This window comes from Odocoileus virginianus, chromosome 7 (assembly GCF_023699985.2).
Source record: "Odocoileus virginianus isolate 20LAN1187 ecotype Illinois chromosome 7, Ovbor_1.2, whole genome shotgun sequence".
In the NCBI taxonomy this organism is placed as follows: domain Eukaryota; kingdom Metazoa; phylum Chordata; class Mammalia; order Artiodactyla; family Cervidae; genus Odocoileus; species Odocoileus virginianus.
Window position 1 is genome coordinate 83,846,687 of NC_069680.1, and position 21,553 is coordinate 83,868,239.

A 21,553-nucleotide genomic window follows, 5' to 3' on the forward strand; every position below is an offset into this window, starting at 1 on the left:
CCCCATGTGCCTATTTAATCATTTCAAAGTAATCAAGGCAGTTCAAGATGCCTTACTGAGCTCAGACCCCTCTGGAAAAAGTCTGGGCCCACACATGATTAGTCAGCACGTTTGAAGACAGGCTTTAAAAAGTGGACTGTATCCGTTGGGTTGAGATACCATGAGCCTTGTATAATGCCATAGCGTCGTTTATCCCCAGCAGGCATGACTCTTCCCTGCTGTCCTGCCTCATTTATGTCCCATGCCTCAACACATGATGTGTTGCCCTTCATCTAAGAGCTAAAATTGACACTAGACACATGGGTTTAAGAATTTGGTTTTACTATCCTGTGCCAATTCCTATTTCCTTTGAACTAACATAAGTGAACATTATCTTCAAGTAGTGCAGACGTGGGCTTCCCTGGTGGTTCAGCTGGCAAAGAATCCACCTGCAATGCAGGAGACCCCGGTTTGATCCTGGGTTGGGAAGATCTCCTGGAGAAGTGATAGGCTACCTACTCCAGTGTTCATGGGCTTCCCTGGAGGTTCAGATGGTAAAGAATCCGCCTGTAATGAGGGAAACCTGGATTCAGTCCCTGGGTTGGGAAGATCTCCTGGAAGAAGGCATGACAACCCACTCCAGTATTCTTTCCTAGAGAATCCCCATGGACAGAAGAACCTGGCAAGCTACAGTCCATGGGGTCCCAAAGAATCAGACACGACTAAGTGACTAAGCATAGCACAGCACAATGCAAAAGAACCTACACATTGGCCTGATCCAATCTGTTGTGACCTTATCGGTTGGAATTGGAATTGCACCATTTTGTAGATAAAAGGAAACTAAGTATATTCCTGAACTTCTCAGTTTTCAAATTGGTGTTGAAAACTTGCTTTATTTTTTTTAAACTCAGTTAAAAGGGACTAAAATAGTCTTTCAAAAGAGGCTTCTAAAAGTGTTCCTAACTTTGTATATGGGCTTGGGTTTTGTAACCAAGGAAAAAGTTTCTATCAAATATGAAAAAAAAAAGAATACAGCAGCAGTACCAAGTTAATCAGCCCCAATCTTGGTTGCTTAAGCATGTGTGAACTCTCCAGGTACACAGGGTACTCTCCGGGTACACAGACAATATCATACACAGTGTTGGAGGAATGCAGATTCTCCAAGCATCCTGTCCACAGCTTCCCCAGGGGGTCAGTAAGAGAAGGTGCATTTCCCCACACTTCCCTCCACAGGCGTGAAATGGGAATTAAGCCAGAAAATAGGAGCAAAACATAAACCAAAAACTTTAACAATTCAGACAGTTCTAAATATTAGTCTAGTGATAATTGTGCTACCCAGGTAGCTTAGCAGGTAAAGAATCTACCCGCAATGCAGGAGATGCAGGAGACATGGGTTCAATCCCTGGGTCAGGAAGATCCCCTGGAGAAGGGAATGGCTTCCCATGCCAGTATTCTTGCCTGGAGAACCCCATGGGCAGAGGAGCCTGGCAAGCTACAGTTCATAGGGTTGCAGAGAGTTGAACATGACTGAAGCAACTGACCACAATTGTGCTAAGAAGAATTAGGACTATGATAAGAGTATCTTTTTCTTTTCTAGTAAGTGAAGATGAAGAAGAGGTTGCCTAGTAAAGTCTTTGGACTACAGCAGGGAGTAGGCCTTAAACAGAAAAACTGCTTCAGAAACATATTTAGATGGAAAAACAAAGTGAAAATTAAGTAACTGTACTTCAAAAACATTCTACAGAGGTTGTGAAAGAAAACAAAAAAAAAAAGGAAAGAAAAAAATCAAATGATTTTCTTAAAAAAACTTGCAATTGAAATTTCTGTGCAGTTTGTAAGTTTAATTAATGATCATTTTTTCTTTAAATATTGGTAAGCCAGTATAAATTGGTTCAGAAAATGAACACATAAATGAACAAAATTAGAAATGAGGAAGGAGATTAGTATTGAATACATGAGAGATGATAACATGATTAAGGAATGTCACTTTATTCCTATGTAGGAATAAATCTGATGAATCGGATAATTGGATATTTCCTGCAAGAAAGTGGGGGGAAAGAGCATGAGAAACAGTAAGTAGAAGTCAGAGTGTGGAGGGCATTGAAAAAATTATGCAAGAATATTTCCAAATCCCAAATATCACCCAAAACTAATGTTTACAGTTAATTATTTTCAAAGTTTCAAAGAGCGATAATGCCCTTGCATAAATTTTTCTTGAAATGTATTAGCAGCCTCATTGCATAATAGGATTTCTCATAGCACATAGAAAAGAAAAATTGTAAGACAATCTTAGTCATTAATGTTGATGTGAGACAGCTTAGACGAAGCTCAGTCATAAATTGAAAAGATATTCATTGTTATTAGCAAGAAGTTAGCTGGCTTAATAAAAGAAGTTATAGTTATTAGTTATTATTAGTTATATAGTTATATTAGTTATAATAAGTTATAATAGATGAAGTCATTAAAAGTTGTCATATCAGTTTCTCAGAAAGGATATGAATAATGGACTTAAGACCTATTTCTAATAAAAATTAAGATCGAGAGATACCTTCAAACCCTAACAAAGAATATCAACTTTATTCCATAATACTTTTAAAGGTTTAAGTATAGTTGATTTATACTGTTATGTTACTTTCAGCTGTACAACAAAGTGATTCAGATATATATATTATATATACAAACGTGTGTATAAATATTTATTTTTTCTTTTCATACTCCTTTCCCTTATATAATATTACAGGATATTGAATATAGTTATATAATACTGTACAAAATAACACTTAATGGGAAAAAATTTTTTAATGTTTAAAATGTATCACCTAAGTCTAGAGACTAAACAAGGGTATCCTCAGAGATCATGTCCTTTAATTTTGTAATGGAGTCTAGTATTAAAAAGAATAAATTTTGAAAGTAAGGAAATATTTGCATATATAATTCTATATCTAGAAAATGTAAATCAAGAAGAAATTATTAGATATTATAAAGTAGGTATTCTAAAATATATTTCATATTTTTATAAGCCTCATTTCAAAGCATTGTTAGCATTTTCAGTTATCTATTTCTGTATAACAAACCACCCTAAAATTTATGGCTGAAGACTATAGTTTGTTATGTCTCATGATTCCATGGGTTGGCCAGGCTCAGCTGAGTGGTTCTTCTGTTTCCTGTGTCTTCCGTTGATGTCAGTCATGCAGCTGTATTCAGCTGGAGCTCAACTGGGTCTGGAGCTTTAAGGTGACTCCTCTTATATGCCTGTACCTGGAACACTGGGATCTGGCTGGAGCCTCGTCTCCAGCAAAGTAATTGTACTTCTTCACATGTGACTTAAGGAATCAGGAGAGCATAAGCAGCAGGTATGTGATGTTTCGAGACCCAGAGCATTATATCCACCACATCCTATTGGGTAGGGGAAGTCCAAGGCCCGCCCAGATCCCAGGATGGAGGTAGGCTCTTCCTGCTGGTGTCGGGAGTGGCACGTGCAGCCGTCCACATAGCAGTCACAAAGGACACCTTAGCAAGATCAGAATAAATTCCTTGGGAGTTCACCCGTTGTTGGAATCATAAGGAGAGAAAGTGCTGGGCACTTTGACACCTGAAAAGTCCTGATATATGGAAGGATAGGAATAGATAGAAGCACATGGGAAAGATGAGAGCCTTTCCTGAGTCAATTCACAGGTTTTGTACCATTTCAGTTCAAATATCTGTAGGATACTTGCATCCATTTGGAAAATAGATGAATAATGGTCAACAACAAAAGTTTACTGTAAGTCAGTCATAATTAAAACAACATAGTAATGATTCAAAAAATAGAAATTAGTCCTTTTGAAGGGGAAAAAAAAGAGCTTCGACCAAAATCTGTGTATATTTAAGAGTTAAATGGGAGTGGGGTGGGATTTCCATACTTCATTTGGATTTAGGAATTGGAAAAGTCTATTCTAGAAAAGGTAAAGACGAAGATTAATGTTTTAGAAGCATGCCAGTAGCGTAACTATGGATTTTTGAGAGAACGTACAAAATGTAATGGGACCAGATAAAAGCATTTAAGTCTTTTATGAACCTGGAAGAGAACATTAAAGAGGGAACTGGGGAACATGGGTAAGATTTGTAATAAATTTGACAGGTGAAACCTAAGTGTCTCCAGTGAATGAAGGAACATGAACCCAAAAAATACCAAATGCCTGAGAAACAAATGGTCGACGCATATGACACATGGTCCAAAAGAAGGATCACACAATAAGTAAGGACTTGAAAAGTGTTCAGCCACACATGCAAATGTAGACAATAATGAGCTACCTTGTGAGTATGAAAAACCACACAGCAGTTCTGGATAGTTATGAAGAACACTCTCAGCTGGTATCGTTACAAAGATTATAAAACAATCCATCTTTGTGTTCAAGCAGTATGACAGCATTTAACTAGAGCCAGAAAATGTACCCACTCTTTGACCAGAAATCTCACTCCTGAGAACTTGCTTACAGTCAGTGATTCAAAAGAATAGAAAGCATTCAATACAGAAATGCTATGCAGCGTGGTTAAACATTAATTAATAAGTGAATAGATGGGTTATGCAACTCTGCTCCAAAACCAGTGTCTAAAAATTGAGAGCTTCATAAACTTGTGAGAGAGAAGGCGAGTCAAGTGCAGAGTGCTTTTCTCACCAGGGTCCACGGCTGCCACTCCCTTCTCCTGTGATAGTTTGAAAACTGGCTGAGTCCCAGTCCTGGCTTGCTGCCATGTGGGCGGTTGTTTTGTTTTTAGGGAAAGGGGTGAGATGTGACCCTCTGCCCATCAGAACTCCTACACAGCACCTCTCATCAATGTTATTATACACTGAGACCATCATCTGTCACCTTTGCATGCTTTTCACTTCCTTTATGTATGAAGTGAAAGGAACAATGTAGGGTAGAGAGGGACCAAATGATATAGAGAGATCCCATCCCCCCAGTATGGTCAGGTGAACAAGCCCAACTAGCAAAGCTGGCTGTGGGTCGGACAATGAAACAGGAGAAGGAGAGTGGAGTCTTTTCAAAAGTCCTAGGATTTAAGGTAGTTCTCATTTGTCATAGTATCAGGGGTGGCCAGTTGGTGTGTTCTTGGGCACTTCTTAAGTGGATGATGTTGTCTTAAGTGGAATGAAGCGTTAAAGGCAGCTTTATAAACTGGTGATCAGAGACTGGATGTCAGTATCCCACACAGCTCCCTGCAGGCCTTTCCTCCCCTCGGGATTTCAGCTCTTCCCCACTGGAGGTAATTATTGCAAGCGGATGTGTGAGCTACTGGCATGTGCAGAATTAACTCATTTATCAGACACCACTGTGGAAATGAAATAGTTCATGTAAGTGTATTTTCTGGAAAAGTACAAGTTTACACTTTTATTAGGTGACCTATGCCCTTGGTTTCTTGAACAGAGCATGAAAAGCATACATTTTAAACAAATTTTTAATTGGAGGATAACTGCTTTATAATTGTGTGTTTGTTTCTGCCATACAGTGACTGAAATCAGCCATAAGGGTATGTGTGTATATATGTATATCCCTTCCCTCTTGAGCGTCCTTCACACCCACCCCCAACCCACTCTTCCAGGTCATCACAGAGTGCCGGGCTGGGTTCCCTGTATTATATAGCGAGGTGTGCATGCTCACTTGTAGCTAGGGAGCCCCAACTTTTCTATAATGTGTAGTGTAGAAAAGACATTAGAACAGCTTTGTTTGTGGAAATGGGTTTCATTTAATTTAGCCTCACACATGCATGTCCTGTATGGCATGCATCTGGGGCATATCTGTTCTCCTGTTCTGGCCCTCAGCAGACATGGCTAGTTGATCAGAGCACTCGTCCCTCACGAAGCAGGCTTGGCCTTATGGGGTTCATTGCTCCACACAGCTGGCCTGGGGTCATGGGGGTTATTTGCAGGCAACTGTTGAGTCAGCCATCTCAGTTCAAGACTGATATGGAGTAGCCTACTGACTGTGCACCCTCTTGTTCAATGCTAAATGCACCAAGATGAGGAACTGACAGTAAACAGCAAGGCCCTACTGTGTAGCACAGGGAGCTATATCCAATATCCTGTAATAAGCCATAATGGAAAAGAATATCCATGTCTATGTCTTGCTCTGCAGCAGAACTCAACACAACATTATAAATCAACTATACTTCAATAAAATAAGCTTTAAAAACAAGAAACTGACATTGCAGTCAGGTTTTTTAAAGATGATTTCAAGGGAAAACATCTACAGTGTGGGTAATTGGATCCTTGCTGTGCTCACCATTTACATGAAGTGCATACTCTGAGCCTCCCTTTTTCTAACAGTCTTGTCTGTGCCTTTTGGTTCAACGTCAGTAATTTCTTGGTTACTAAATATTTATTATTACCCAAATAAGCTCTGGAGGAATAAAGCTTCTACTGAAGACTGTCACTAAATTAGCCATTTTACAAAGTAGTTTAGTGTCTGTACTTAATCAAGAAGCATTCTAGTTGCATTTTAACCTCCCAAGCTTTTTGGATTCAAAGTGAAATCTTCTTTGTGAAATTACATTGTTGGCAAAAGTCTATTTTTGGCTTCTTGCCTCCTGACTGGTAGGACCTCGTTTCTCCCCAAGGAATGTTTGAATGGCTGCCAGTAGTAAGTTCTGTTTCTTCAAATATGTGGGTATTTTATCAATTAAGGTAAAAATAGATGAAGCAAGCCAAGATGTTTTCATTGAGATATTTAGACTTGATGATCAGAACCAACTATATTAAGAAAGATAGAAACTAACTGAATTATCACTGGGTTGCATAAAATGTGGATGAGTCAACAAAACTCTCTTAAAAAGTGAGAAAAATAAATTCTTTCTTTTCTTTCATTCCTTTTGTTCAGTAGTTAAATTCACTATGAAATACATCTGCTGTTTTTTGTTGTTTTTTTTTTAAGTGGTAATCATTTCCTGATTCAGAGCTGTTACAGGACAGAAGGTTATCTTGGCACCCTGACAGCCCAGACCCCCCACCCTTCCCCAGAGCCTGCTGACCCGCAGCCTGTGCGCCCATCCTTCCTGCCCCACCTCTGCTGGTCACATCTCATCAGGCGTAAAAGCAGGCAATGCCCAAATTACGCTGTTAATCTTTTTTCAAAAGCTTCTTTATTTTATATTGGAGTATAGCCGATTAACGATGTTGTGATAGTTTCAGGTAGATAGCAAAGGGACTCAGCCATACACAGACATGTATCCGCCCTGTCCCCAACTCCCCTCCCATCCAGGCTGCCACAGGGCGTGGAGAAGAGCTCCCTTTGCCTTACAGTAGGACCTTGATGGTTACCCGTTTTTACTGTAGCAGCGTGTGCATGTCCATCCCAGACTCCCTAACTGCCCCTACCCCCATCCTTCCCTCCCCAGCAGCCATAGGTTCATTCTCTATATGCTGTTAATCATAATTAAATTGCCAGTTATTTCATCAGATGTATAAATCCTACTAGTCTATCAAATTGGGAACTTGGCCATCTCTCAGGAACATAGAGCTGTAGAAGGTCTGTCATCCCATAGAAGGTGCAAAGTGTGGAACAGGCCCGTAAGCCCTTCCGGAATATTGATTGAAGGACCCCTGAGTACCTGTCAGCAGGCATTGAGGACTCATGATGGAGGAAAGGGACGTGCGGCTGGGAACCTGCTCTATGCTCCTTCAGGTGGGGTACTCATCACGGCACCCCGGCCCTGCAGCCTGGCTCCTTCCAGGGCTCCTGGCAGCTCCGCCATCCTCTCTAATTCACAGGCTGTGTGGGACCCTCCAGAAACCACCAGCCAAGCAGGTAGCTTCATTAGGAGACGCAGCCAGCAGCCAGGGGGAGACGTAATAGGTTAAATTAAGCACAGAGCACCCATGTCACGGACCCCAGTGTGGTTTCTCAGCCAGTAATCAGATCATGTGAAAAAGCAGCAGCAGCGCTAGCACACCTGCTGCATCCCTCAGAGTCCAACTGCAGGTGCGCTCGGGCACGGCGTGTGGGGTGGGGGAGGCAGCGTGGATGATGAGATGCATCCCTGGGCCTCACCTCCACCTTGCTGAAAAGCAGGGTTTTCTCTGCATGCCTTTCAGCATTTCTGGGCCAGTGTTCTTATGTTCAGCTCTCAGAGCTGGGCCAGTCTGGTGCCCATTTCAAAGAATATCACCTTCCCTTTCCTGCCCAGCTCGACATTCAATGTGAAGTCACTGGTGCCAGGAACAGAAATGGCCCTGTGCTGTTTGGGGGTGGGGGCGGGGGGACGGAAAGTAGTCGTGCTGATCATTGCTGCCCATGTTGCAGATCTCCCTCTAAGGGTTTTAGTGAGAATATTTGCTAATCTCTCTCACTGCCAGCATCTTCACCTTCAGGGAATGGGTCATTCAAGCAGACCCAAAATGCTCACACCTTCCTGCAGCTGGATTGACCCCTGTGTGGCATGTAACTTAACTGTTGTGCATGACAGCCGTGTGTCCAGCCAGGCCCATCACATGTGAAACGTACACTCTGACCACATTCTTTGGCATTGTATCACAGCCTCTCAGGGGCAGTTCTTGGCTTCACACAACATATAGACACCGGCGGACATGCAAACACTTACACACATCTGCAGATATGCACACACGGATACACATGTGGCTGTCTCACACCCACACATCTGTTTTTCATAGGACCCATCACCTGAGCCTTACATGTACCCCAGAGGCTCTCAAGTGAGGAGAGATATTACTGTTCAAAGGAAAATTCTAAATCTTATTTCAGGTCTTGACTCAGATGAAGAACTTGGGCTGCTCTGTCATCACACATCCTATCTAGGTGACTGTTTGGGGCTGATTGTGGGTGCTCCATCCTCCATAACCTTTCCTTTCTGTTTCATTATCTGCACGTGTGCATGGTTATAGACGCGCGGAGGGTTGGGGATGCACAGGGTGACATGTCCGGGCCATCGTGTCTCAAGAATGCTCTCCAGGTCTGGAGAGAGGTGCCTCTCCTGAGTTCTGTTCATCACCCAACGCCGTTCTTTCACACCCAATGACAGCTTTGGCGTTTCTTGGGATGTGCACAGAAGAAAGATTGGCTGTAGCAAACCCAGTGTCTGCTTGTTGTCCCATGGCCGTGGTGTCTGTGTGCCATGCAGCCCAGCAGGACGGCCGATCTGAATGCTTGCTGATTGTCAGCAGCTTGCCTGAGTTTGTTTTTCTTTGTTTTCTTTAAAACAGGGCAGTAACTGGTCGGGGGGAGGGGCAGATTTTATTTAGAAACTATTCATTTCCACCAGGAGACAGTGCCTTGCAGCTATTCCTAACTCTTCTGTCTATGTGTCTCCCCTCCCCAGACCAGAGAGTGGCGTCCTTCTGTACCCTGACAGACATGCACCCCGAGCAGGACCTGGAAGGGGCCCAGGAGCTGCCTTTGTGTGTCGATCCTGGCAGCAGCAAAGATTTCATGGACCCAGCTGGGTATGTGACCCCTGTGGTGTGCCTCCTTCCCATGTCCCAGGCCCCAGCAATTAACAGAAGCTCAGCCCAGAGCAGCCAGGAAACCGTTCCACCTGTCTTCACCTAGTCCTGAAGGACCCAGAGAAGGGACTGAGCAGGCCTGACTCTGCTTCCTGCCCTGCTGGGCTGGATGGAGCTTGTGCTCCACGGGTGAGCCCTGCCTGCCAAGACGTATAGCCCATGCCCTGGATGGTGAGGCTGAGCTCCCGAGTGGGAGGGGGTGGCCCCAGTCAGTGTCTGCCACCCGATCACGGCAGCAGCACTGGCCAGGGACACCTTGCTGGCTCTGCCAGGCTGCATGTACTCAGCTCCTGAGCACACATGCTCCCCTCAACCCTGGGCCTCCACCCAGCCCCGCACCTCCCACTGAAGTGTGCCAGGAGCCAGCTGTCTCTACCCTTGTCTTCTTTTTTTTAAATACTTCACAGCATGTGGGATCTTAGCTCCCCAACTCGGGATTGAACCCATGCCCCTTGTGTGGGCAACACAGAGTCCTAACCACTGGTGCACCAGGGAAGTCCCTCTGTCCCTGTGTTCTTGATGTGTTCATCACCCACACAGTGTTACTTTCTTTCTCAGTGCCATCCACTCCTAATTCCAACTCTTCTATCAACTTGAGTGATCAGTGACTTGCATGTTCATCTTGGTGATGAATTCCTTGATACTTTCTTGATAGAGAAAGGCAAATTGGGGAAATTGAGTCTCTTTGGTTCCCAGGACTTGACTCTGGTCTGCCTAATCTTGGCTACCTAAGTGCATTTAGATCATCTATCTTTTGTTTTCTTGTCAATGTATGTGCCAATAGAGATTCTGAAGCCCCTTTTAAGTCAAAAGCAACCCAGGAGGGATTTTCCACCAAAGCAGTGACATGTTGACCTGCAACATCTGACATAATCTTATTTACTTCCTTGCTGTGCTCTCGGCACATGATAGAATGTCTTGCATGAACACTGCCAACTTTCTGAATGCCCTGGCTTGACTTCAGCACTCTTGAGTTGTTCTAAGTCATTCCTTCCTTGCTAGGGAGCGATCTCCATCCACACTGACTGGGAAAGTCAACCAACTGGAGTTGATTCTTCGGCAGCTGCAGACAGATCTTCGGAAGGTAAAACAATCAATTGGAAGTTCCTGCTCAGAATTCTGTCTCTTATACAATCAACCCCCTTTAACTACTAGGAATAAAAAGAAAGACACTTGACAACAATAAGTGCCCTAATTAAAGCCCAACAGTAAATGGGAATGGAGACACCCAAGGTCTGACTCCATCTCTTGCCCACAGCTACTCTATTTTATTGTAGGAGACACAGGATCCAGTAGATCTGACTGAACAAGGATGTGCCTTTGGGTAGCTGGTCTTCAGAGTGAGGAAGACATGCAGCATACTAGCATTTGTCAATTCAGTGGATTATCAGTTATGAGTTGACCTAAAAGGAGTTAGTTGGTGCCAGGAAGCCTGGTCTCCCCAAGCTTTTGTCCCCACAGTGAGTCAGCGTCTTTTCTACCCATCAACCTGTGTGTGCTCAGTCCTCAAAAGACATGCCATTGTTTATTCCTTAGACATTTGCTGAGCTCTTGTTGAATTATCAGTGCCGTGCTGGGTAGCTGCTTTGCTCTCCAGGAAAATGAAATGGGGTACAGTAGCTGGCGGGGGATAGTCAGGTGGGGAGGGTTCTGTTGGTGAAAGAAGGGAGAAGTAACAGCTGGCATGAATGCTGGTGGAAATAACCCAGTTGGGAGGGAAATAATGGTGGGAGTAAAGAGTGTAATGTCCTAAGCCTAACAAGGAGGGTGTAGCCCCAGATGCAAGTAGGGACTATTCTCAGTAGTTACCAGAGCAGAGTGTGTGTGAGTGATTCATACATGAGTGCAAGTCTACCTCAGAGAGATTGCAGGTTTGGTTCCAGACTACTGCAATAAAGTGAATATCATGGTAAATTGAGTCACATGAATATTTTGGTTTTTCAGTGCATATAAAGATTATGTTTACACTGTACTGTACTGTAGTCTAAGTGTGCAATAGCATTATGTCCACAAAAACAATGTACATAACTTAATTAAAAAATACTTTATGCTAAAAAGTGCCAAAACAATTACAGTAGTAGCACTGAAGATCAGAGATCACCATAACAAATGTAATAATAATGGAAAAGTTTGGAATATTGGGAGAATTACCAGATGTGACACAGAAACATGAAGTGAGCAAATGCAGTTGGCTAAATGGTACTGAGAGACTTGCTTAATGCAGGGTTGCCACAAACCTACAAATTGTAAAACACGAGGCTGCAAAGCCTAGTGAAGTGAGGTGTGGCAGTAATCCAAACAGAGACAGGTTGACAAAGTTCTCCTCTGGTTTATTTCTTTATTCCAGAACTGAGGGTGAGCAATGGGAAAGAGGGTGAGAGATAGCAGGATGGAGGGAAGGTGTAGAATGGAGGGTAGCTGGGTATTTGGTGGGATTGTAGCATAACTTAGGTGTTTCCTCCAGCATGGTTGACCAGCTGTCCTAGTTTACCTGATGGGTTTAGGACACAGAACTTTTAGAGCTGGCTCTGGGAACATCTCAGACCAACTGGGATGGCTGGTAACTCTGTTTCCCGATAGGTGTCAAATAATTGGAGAGTTAAATTTAACCAATATTAGAGTTATGCAGTTTGTAAAGGATATGATTAAACTGAGGGACTCAGAGTCTAAGCTGGGTGAGAAGGAATAATGTCCCTGCAGTGGGTGTCAATGGACAGTGACCATAAGGCAAGACTGGTGGATTAAGATCATTTTTGAGGGGTGGATACTGGAGAAATTATTTTAAAAAGACAACAGGCAGTGATCAGGCAGTATGGGCTTGAAACATTTAGGAACATGTGCAGTTATCAATAATAGCTTCAAGGTCCAGGATATGGCTGGGGTGGGGTGAGGGGCATTGAGGAGGGTGGGCTTAAGATCACAGAAAGGCTGAATCATATGGAATGTCTGTTGGGTCTTGAAATCATTAACAGACATGATGAATGGAGAAGGAAAGAAGAAAAATGAACCATGTTCTAGAGTCTTCCATGATGGGAAGGGCTGGAGATATAGCTGACCATGGCAGGGAGCAGGGGTGCCAGGTCTTACAGCCAGTGTCATGGGATTTTAGGGAAGAGCAATCACCTGCCGGGGCAGCAGGGCCGAGGTGTTGGCCTGCGTTGCCTCTAAGCTCCGTGCTCTTCAGAACAAGCCCTCAGCCTTCTGAGCTGCCGGGAAAGCAGCATCCCCAGGAGAGAGCCAAGACTCATTTACAGCTGAAAATGAAAGGAACGCTCAGGGAAGAAGGTGTGGAGAGTATAGAAGGTTTTAGTGACAGGACACACTCCGTGGGCAGGGGAGAAGGACTGGGGGTCGTGAGAGGCCGGCAGCTGGGCTGCAGGGACGTCTGACCTGTGTTGCAGCAGGGACGTCTGACCTGTGTTGCAGCAGGGACGTCTGACCTGTGTTGGACATGAGAGCCCGGAGCTTGGTGAGAACAGGAGCTTGAGCCTCTTGTGACCAAGAGAAGACCAGACTTGAGTGGGCTGAGTTAGCAACCAGTCCTAATCCAAGTGTCCTCTGGAGACTGGTGTCTGTTCATTAGATGAGGCAAGTGGTGCTGGGGACGGGTTGTGGAGGGACAGGAAAAAGGAGCAGACATCAAGGAGAGGACCAGACAGGCAGAGGGGCCCAGTCTCCTGAAGAGCCTGAGCTCCCAGCTCACTGCTGCAGGAGTGTCTGCGGTGTTGACAGTCGGGTCACCTCCCTGTAAAAGCAGCACTCACCGTGAGGATGACCCCCCACCTCCTCTTCCTCTCTGGGTCAAGCATCCCTTTCAGCATTTGGGAGATCAAATTTGTGTTGTACATTTTTCTTTACTGTCTATTGGAAACTCTGTATGTGATTCTTCAGAAAAATCTTGATTATTTGAACAGTTTTTAGTGGCGCACTTTGAAGGTTATTATGGAAATACAGCTTCCCAGGAAAGCTTTCAGATGAGATGAGGTGGTGAAAACCAAGCCCACAGTCAGCAGCTCTGCGGATTCTGACTTGTCCAGTAAGAAGCCCTGCCGTGGAAACTCTGTCCTCCTGTCCAAGGCTACACCTCTTCCCAGGTCCCCTTTTTCAGAGACAGGATGATAGAAACTGGTTAATCACCTTCCTATATAACAGCTGTCTTGGCTCCTGTTGGGAACAAAGTGGGATGAAAGGAAAGAATATTCTTAGTTACTTATTCTCACCCTCATTTTTGGAGAAGCCAGAACAGGCAGTCAGATCCCCTCTGCCCCCAAGAAATGAATAAATCTATAAAATACATAAATAGGGATAGAAGTGCTCAGACTGCAGCTGGTAGGAGAGACTGTGTCCAGCAAGTGCATGACTGTTTGTCTCCATCCCCCTCCCAGGAGAAGCAGGACAAGGCAGTGCTACAGGCGGAGGTCCAGCACCTGCGGCAGGACAACCTGCGGCTGCAGGAGGAGTCGCAGACAGCTGCGGCCCAGCTGCGCAAGTTCACAGAGTGGTTCTTCAACACCATCGACAAGAAGCCGTAACCAGGCCGCCACCCACCTAGGGACCCTGGGGAAGCCCGGAGTCCCTTCATAGTCACCAACATGTGGTTTCTTGCTGTGCTTCTGGCCCATCGTAGCTGTGTTTGCTGTCCCACTCTGTCTAGCGCCATGCCCCCAGCAGGACAGGGAGCCACCGTGTGACCGCAGAGAGCAACACCCGTGAAGATGAATGTAACGCTGGTGTCGAGATGAATGTAAACTCTGGTGTCAGTGTGGACCTTTCAGGCTCTGCTGAAATGGAGCTCTGTGTGGGCTTACCTCACAAGGGACGATGGTTGGGCTTTATGTATCAGGTGACCCGGTAGAGATATTAAAGCAGTTTACCATAGTTTGGGCTTTAGAATTGTAAAATAAACATGAGAACAAATAATCAGACATATACTTTAATGTTAAAGGTGCTCTATTTTTTTGGATGTACAGTAGTTTTATTTCCACAGCCACATTATCATAGCAATAAGAAAGAAGCAGATGAAATAGTTGGAAAAGCCGTATCGGGGCAGGGGGACAGAAAAAGCACTGATGTGTCTAACACGAGTTCAAATGCAGTTCCTTTAGAGACTTATTTATTTGCAGGAGCAAACGGTGCCTGAATATTAACAGTGTTCTGATTTAAAAAAAAAAAAGATTCATATGCCTTGTAAATGGCTCACCGAGTAGTCACTTCAACTCTTAGTTCACTTTTGTATAGTTAACGCTCTGTTGAAAGAAAGCGTCAACCTGCTTACTTACGAGAGCTCTCCTGTGTGCCGTGAGCCAGCAGAATCACTTGTACAATGCCAAATTTGTTTATCTTTGTACAGAAGCTTTGATGAAGTGTCTTGTATTTAACACCCTTATTTAAGCTTATTTAACCTTAAATTGTTAATTTTATAAACTTTGGTTTCACCTGCACTATGACGGAGGGCAGTGTAGGTGGCAGAGGGCTCAGAAGAGGCTGAGCTTGCCAGAGCAGAGTGAGGAGCGGGGCCGGACCTTCTAACAACTGGATGCTGCTAGTAACAAGTTGTTTGTATTGCTTTACCATTTTTAACTGTTCTATTTGAGATGAACGTACATTTTGCTTTTTTTAATAAATGTTTAAAATGAGTCCACACAAGGAACAGTGTTGTCAGGTGACTGTAGACTTTGATGCTCTGATATGTCAACAATCTGAGTGTATGAGGATTTATTCTGGGTCATTTAGGACCTTAATCTGTGCTGAGTACTATGTAGCCTTCTTACAGAATCCCAACCTGATTGGAAGTAGACTTACTAGTAGTGGTTAATGGTTGCCACATGCCAGACCCTGTTCTTTGCACTTTTCATCCATCTCATTGAACCCTAGCATTACCCTTCGTAGGTAGGTGCTGGGATTCCCATCTTACAGCTCAGTAAACTGAGGCTGAAGCCAGGCAGATGCTTTTGCTTTACAGGGTAACCAAGCAGATACAAAAGTTGATGTTATTTAGAGAAGACAAAGGAAGCTGATCTAACCTCCCTGAGTGGACCGTCTTCCCACCTTCCTAAGCCATACCTACAGACAAGACCAGAAGGTTTCTCTTTGTTTTTTAGTCATGCCACATGGCATGTGAGATCTTCGTTTTCTGACCAGGGATGGAACCCATGCCACTTGTACTAGAAGCACAGAGTCTTAACCACTGGACTGCCAGAGAAGTCCCACCAGAAGGTTTTTGTTTTGTTTTTGAAGAAATACTTTTCTGTCTATACTAGGGCTTCCCTGGTGGTTCAGTCTCTAAAGAATTCACCTGCGATGCAGGAGACCTGGGTTCAATCTCTGTATTAGGAAGATCCCCTGGAAAAGGAAATGGCTACTCACTCCAGTATTCTTGCCTGATACTAGCAAAGAATGAATCATCTCTCAGGTCTTCCCCCAAAGGCCATGCCAGAGAACATGACCATGTGTTGGCCTATAGGACTTTTTTTAAAATGAATGTTTCCGGTCAGCAGCCAAGCTGTAGAATATCACTGTCTTGCTCCCATTGTGCATGTGGTTTTGAGCAACTTGATGTCCTCATGGACACTTGTTAATTACATAATGTACCCTTAGCAACTCAGCACAGTTTTCTGTATGGACTCACTATGTATAAACTCATTAAATATTAGACTGTATCCACTAAAAGTTATTTTTATTTCAGAATAAGTAATATCAAGTGGGTTTTTCCCTAACCATAGGCAGTGGTCTATTATGTGTTAAGGCCATTTTCACATATGACAAAGTTAATTCTTATTGCATAGGCTTTATCCTGCTATTCTCAGTCTTAAGGAGCAGGTTTATCATTAAAAATATAGATTACTTTGGGCATGGGCAGAGAGTATAACAATACAGTCCTGCCTTCATTGATATCACAATTATCTTTGAAATGCCAGGAATCGTCTGTCCTGCTAACCCATTAAAATGCTGAAATTGATGACATGTCATTAACTGAAGTCTTCTTCAAACTCATGAAACCATAAAGCATAGTGCTCATCTGCAGAGCCAAAGATCAAAGAGATAACTATATAAAACAGTAAGAAGCATGCTCTTCATAGATTTCTTAATGAAGAACTGTGACGATGGTCAGTAGTAGAGAACATGAATATTAGCATCACTTGATCCTTGTGTAAAATGTGGGCCTGGGAAATGGGAAGCCTGGATTGCGTTTTAAGAAGAGAACAGACATGAAATTTAGACTGACCAAAAAACTCTGGTGGTAGAGAAGCCGTGAATATGATCTCTTGAAGAGTTGACCCTGCTCTTTTTCCCACAAGGAAGGAGAATCACTAGAACAAGCCACCATGTATGGCAAAGCCACGCTCTCTGCCACAGTCCCTGTGAACTAGACTCACGCAAACCTTTCTGAGAGACAAAGGCCCACCACTTTTAGTCCCAACCTCTGAAAGTTCTTGATTCATCTCACATCCTCTGAGATCAAGCCAATGGTTTGCTCTTCAGAATTTCCAAGTTGGGGGATGGAGCAGGGAAAGGGAGGGTTGCAGGAGGAGGTGATGAAGATGTTTATAGGTGCTCTACCCTTTTGGTGACTGGTTAGTAAGAATCAGTTCCAGTCCACTTGAGCATTTGTGGATTTGGTGCTTACAAATTTAAAACCACTCCCCTAGTTCTAGCGTGGGCAGTTTATGCATGTTACACACTAGCAGGAAGGAAAGTAGATAGAGTTGACTGGGTTTAATTCAACACCTGATTAAAGGCAGGTGGGAGGGAAATGTGTTTGTTTATGCTCCTCAGAGGGAACATGATAAGAGACATGCAAAAATCCCAGGAATGCATTGGGTTTCTGACCTATGACCTCCAGTTCAGTTCAGTCGCTCAGTCGTGTCTGACTCTTGGCCACCCCATGGACTGCAGCACTCCAGGCTTCCCTGTTCATCACCAACTCCTGAAGGTTACTCAGACTGATGTCCATCAAGTCAGTGATGCCATCCAACCATCTCATCCTTTGTTGTCCCCTTCTCCACTTGCCTTTACTCTTTTCCACCATTCGGGGTCTTTTCAGATGAGTCAGTTCTTTGCATCTGGTGGCCAAAATATTGGAGTTTCAGCTTCAGCATCAGTCCTTCCAATGAATATTCAGGACTGATTTCCTTTAGAATTGACTGGTTGGATCTCATTGCAGTCCAAGGGACTCTCAAGAGTTTTCTCCAACGTTCAAAAGCATTAATTCTTTGGCGATCAACTTTCTTTATAGTCCAACTCTCACATCCATACCCTAACTTCCTGACTGCCAATAATAAGAATTACACAAAAACTTAAGCCCAAAGAAAGTCTTCTAGTGAATTTTATAACAGGTTTAAATGAGCATCACTTCCAAAAGTGACATTCTGATATTTTAACTTATAAGATTCAGGAACTGTTACTTAAGAAAAATAGATTTTAAGTTCCCTCTAGTTCATCTTAATATCAGAAAATTCAACTATTCAATTATCAGCAGACTCTGAAACATACCACCCTCTGTTTTCCATCCCTAGTATCTGACCTACCACAAATTTACAGAGCAGCTTGGTTTTTCACAAGTAGAGATAAGAAAATCATCAACCCCTTTGACATGCAAATACCCTTTGGCCGCTTATTAGAGAACAGCATTAAGGGTTCGATTACCCATGTCTTGGCCATCAGCGTCAGCATCGGCCCCTTAGGAGCCGATGTAAAGGAACTTTTCTTGTTTAAATATCAGCTCCTCCCTTAGCCTTTCCCCTGCATTGAAATGGGGAGGAAGGCCGCGTACAAGAGGGGATTCAGAGTCGCAGCATTTCAGTAAATCATCTGCCTCGCCCAAATTGGTGCTGGCTTGGAGAAAATGGCTATAAATACACATCTGCAGCTGGAGATGTCAACCCCTGGCAGAGCTTCTCCATTGCTGTGCAGAGCGTCAATGGGGCCTGGGCGTCTGGGTTCTCGCCCCTCCTCCCCATGACCGTAATCATTGATCGCAAACCAAGTGGGATCTCGCTGAATGCTCCATTAAACCGGAATAATTAAACATGGCAGTCATGGACTCTTCTAGGATCTGATTAAACACCTTGCAGAAGTCATTACTGAACCCCATCTGGGCTGAGGGCTTGCCAAACAGCAGGCTAAAACCCACAATTCCTGTTGCCATGAATAGAGAATTCTGAGACTGGGCTTTCTGTATCCCTGTAAATTAAGCACTTGAGAACTCAGCACTGTTCAGAGGAAAAAGGGACACTCTGACAGCAGGGCACAGGGGTCTGAGGGTTTACCCTCAACTCCTTCTTGAATCTTTTTTATCACTGCTCTTTAACTATCCAAAGACCATCATTCAGTCAACAACATCCTAAAACCATTTCATCTCTTGAGTTGCTGAGCTCTAAACAGAAGGAGGCATGGTGGTGACCTAGTTAAAGAGACTAGCATATGGGGGACATGCTGCTTATACTAATTCCATTGTGGAGATGAACTCTGAAATCCAGTGTTTCCTCCTAACTGAACAGGTTCTTGTTCTAGTCTTTCAAAGCAGGAGCCTCTTAAGAGATTTGCCCCGAAATGCAAAATTGAACTAAATTTGGCTACCCTAATGGTCTGCTGTCTCATTGTCTGTATGAGGATTATTCCTGTCAGTGACACTGATTTCCAAATGAGAAATTATATTGTTTAAATGTTCTCCAATAATGTAGCCATGTGCAGAAAGATGCCTAAAAAATCCCACCTTCACTCTTTCAAAGAACAACTTGGGTGAATGAGCTTAGTTCTACCATATAAATACATTACATTAATGGATGTGAACATCTAACTTATAGGTGCACATTTTATTTATAAAAATATTTGCCAATATATATGACCATTTTCAATCTCTTGCTTGGAAATTTTGACACCGCCAGTCCTTCTGCAATAACCATTGCCTCTTACAGAAACCTGTTACCTTTTTTCTTCTCTGAGATTTCATCATGCATGACCTTGTCTCCTCTTGAGTTATACCTTGTGATGAATTGTATCATAACGAAAAAGGATAGGGCTGGGACAAGTGTTGGCAAGGGTGTAGAGAACCTGGAACTCTGATGCATAGTTGATGGGAATGTGAAGTGGTGCAGCCACTATGGAAAACTGTATGATGGTTCCTCAAAAAATTAAACAGAAATACCATGTGATCCAGCCATTCCACTCTGGTCATTACTCCCTGAAAATTGAAAGCAGGAGCTCAGATATTTACAGATTCATGTTCACAGTAGCCCAGATTCACCAGAACCAAAAGGGGGAAGCAATCCAAGTGCCCATTGATGGATGAATGGATAAACAATGTGGTTTATACCGACTAAGGAACTTTATTCAACCTAAAAAATGAATGACTTTCTGGTACAGGGTACAACATGGATGAACCTGAGGACATCACACTAAATGAAATAAGCCAGCAAAAAAATGACAACTGTATGATTCCACTAACAGGAGGTACCCAGAGTAGTTAGATTCATAGACACAGAAAGTAGAATGGTGGTTGCCAGAGGCTGGGGGAGGAGAATGAGGAGGTGTTGTTCATCGACACCGACTTTAGATTTGGGAAGATGTGGATAGCGAATGGTAGTGATTGCACGAAATATGAATGCGCTCAATGCCAATGCACTCAGCACTTTAAAATGGTGAAAATGGTCAAGATGATGTGTAATTCATCACAATTAAGAATACATTGTTTATTAAAAAGTTGGAGGTGGGAACCTGAATGAGTTCGTTTGTGGGGGCTTGAGATAGACAAGCATAGACACCAGAAAGTTCAACCTTACTTCAAAGGCTTGTTGGAGCAAACGCAGGAAAATATAAAACACCACCAATGTGCTCTCCAGATGTCAGAGAGCAGCCAGACTTTGATTGATGCCCATCAATTCAGACAGACGTCATTCCAAGAAGCTGAGTTCTGGAGTCCCGCAGGAGAAGCAATGGGGAAAGAAGCCTTCTCTCCAAAGAGTGATTAATTTGGTAATTAATGCAAAGCAGAGGAAGAACGATTCTGAAATGTTTGCTCCAGGCCCTAAATTCTCACAGTTAGCTCGGCAGTTGTAGCATCTGGTAGGACAGGGAGCTTGGATGAGCTAAAGGGTGAGATCAGACGCCAGGGCAGCAGGGAAAGGATTAAAGATGAATAGCTTCAGGGGTCCTTGAGGATTCTCAAGCCTGGAAACCATGCTTCAAAGGAAGGAAAGACAAAAGCTACTATGAGAAGGCCCTGGCACTGATTGGAAGGAAGAAAAGCCACAGAACTCGAAGGGACCAACCCCTTCACTTTATATAAAAAACGACTCTGTGCTGGATGGATGGACTGAGGCCTCGGAAGCCAGGCAAGGCCAGGTGTATAACACGGTCTGCGATAAGGTAGTTCTTCAGTCACAGTGAAGGACGTGCTGTGTTTGTGAATTTCAGACACTGTTTGCATTTTGGATAAGGATACCTGTACCCAAGATTTTTAAAATATTCTTTTCATTTCTTTATTTGGGTGCACTGGGTCTTAGCTGTAGCACAAGGGATCTTTGATCTTCATTGTGGAATGTGGTTATCTTTCAGTTGCACCTCAAGAACTCTATGTTGCGGCACATGAGATCTAGTTTCCTGACCAGAGAGGGAATCCAGGCCCCTTGCATTGGGAGTGCAGAGTCTTAGCCACTGGACCACCAGGGACGTCCCTGCACCCAAGATTTGATTAATGTCAGTCAAGTTAGAACAAGACAGAGAAGTAAAAATAAGGAAGCATCACTGGATACCTTTGAGATGAGGAATCATTGTGGGAGCGCTGATATTTCAACACTGCCTGAAATCATAAACTCTCCAGTATTGAACCTGCTGATAGCCTGGTTCCCACAGTAATTTCCACCCTGGTCATTGAATCCTTGAGCAAAATCAAGGCACAGATGTAGAGCAGGTCAGATTCAAGACTCCAAGGCCCCACATCACACTGCAGAGGTGATAGGAGGATTGCCCAGTTTCTTGTTCCTCAAAAAGGAGAAATATCCAGCCCAGCCCTACACCGGAGCTGACGGAGTCCATCCAGATAGGCAGATGGATGGCAAGTGTGCTCGTGAAGGACAC

At 43.6% G+C, this 21,553-nt stretch overlaps 1 protein-coding gene across 10 annotated transcripts in view; it reads left to right on the forward strand.

Moving 5' to 3' along the window:
• The window catches only part of SIPA1L2 (signal induced proliferation associated 1 like 2), a 236,048-nt gene extending 220,923 nt beyond the window's left edge, over positions 1 to 15,125 (forward strand). For 7 of the 10 annotated variants that reach the window (XM_070471084.1, XM_070471082.1, XM_020885449.2 and 4 more), the window contains 4 exons: positions 8,718 to 8,771; positions 9,292 to 9,415; positions 10,478 to 10,559; positions 13,861 to 15,125. In XM_070471084.1, coding sequence (XP_070327185.1) covers positions 8,718 to 8,771; positions 9,292 to 9,415; positions 10,478 to 10,559; positions 13,861 to 14,007 — 407 coding nt within the window. In that variant the 3' untranslated portion in view covers positions 14,008 to 15,125. The remainder of the gene's footprint in view (positions 1 to 8,717; positions 8,772 to 9,291; positions 9,416 to 10,477; positions 10,560 to 13,860) is intronic. The other 3 variants (XM_070471089.1, XM_070471090.1, XM_070471091.1) reach the window with 1 other exon arrangement.
• The last annotated feature ends 6,428 nt before the right edge of the window (positions 15,126 to 21,553 follow it).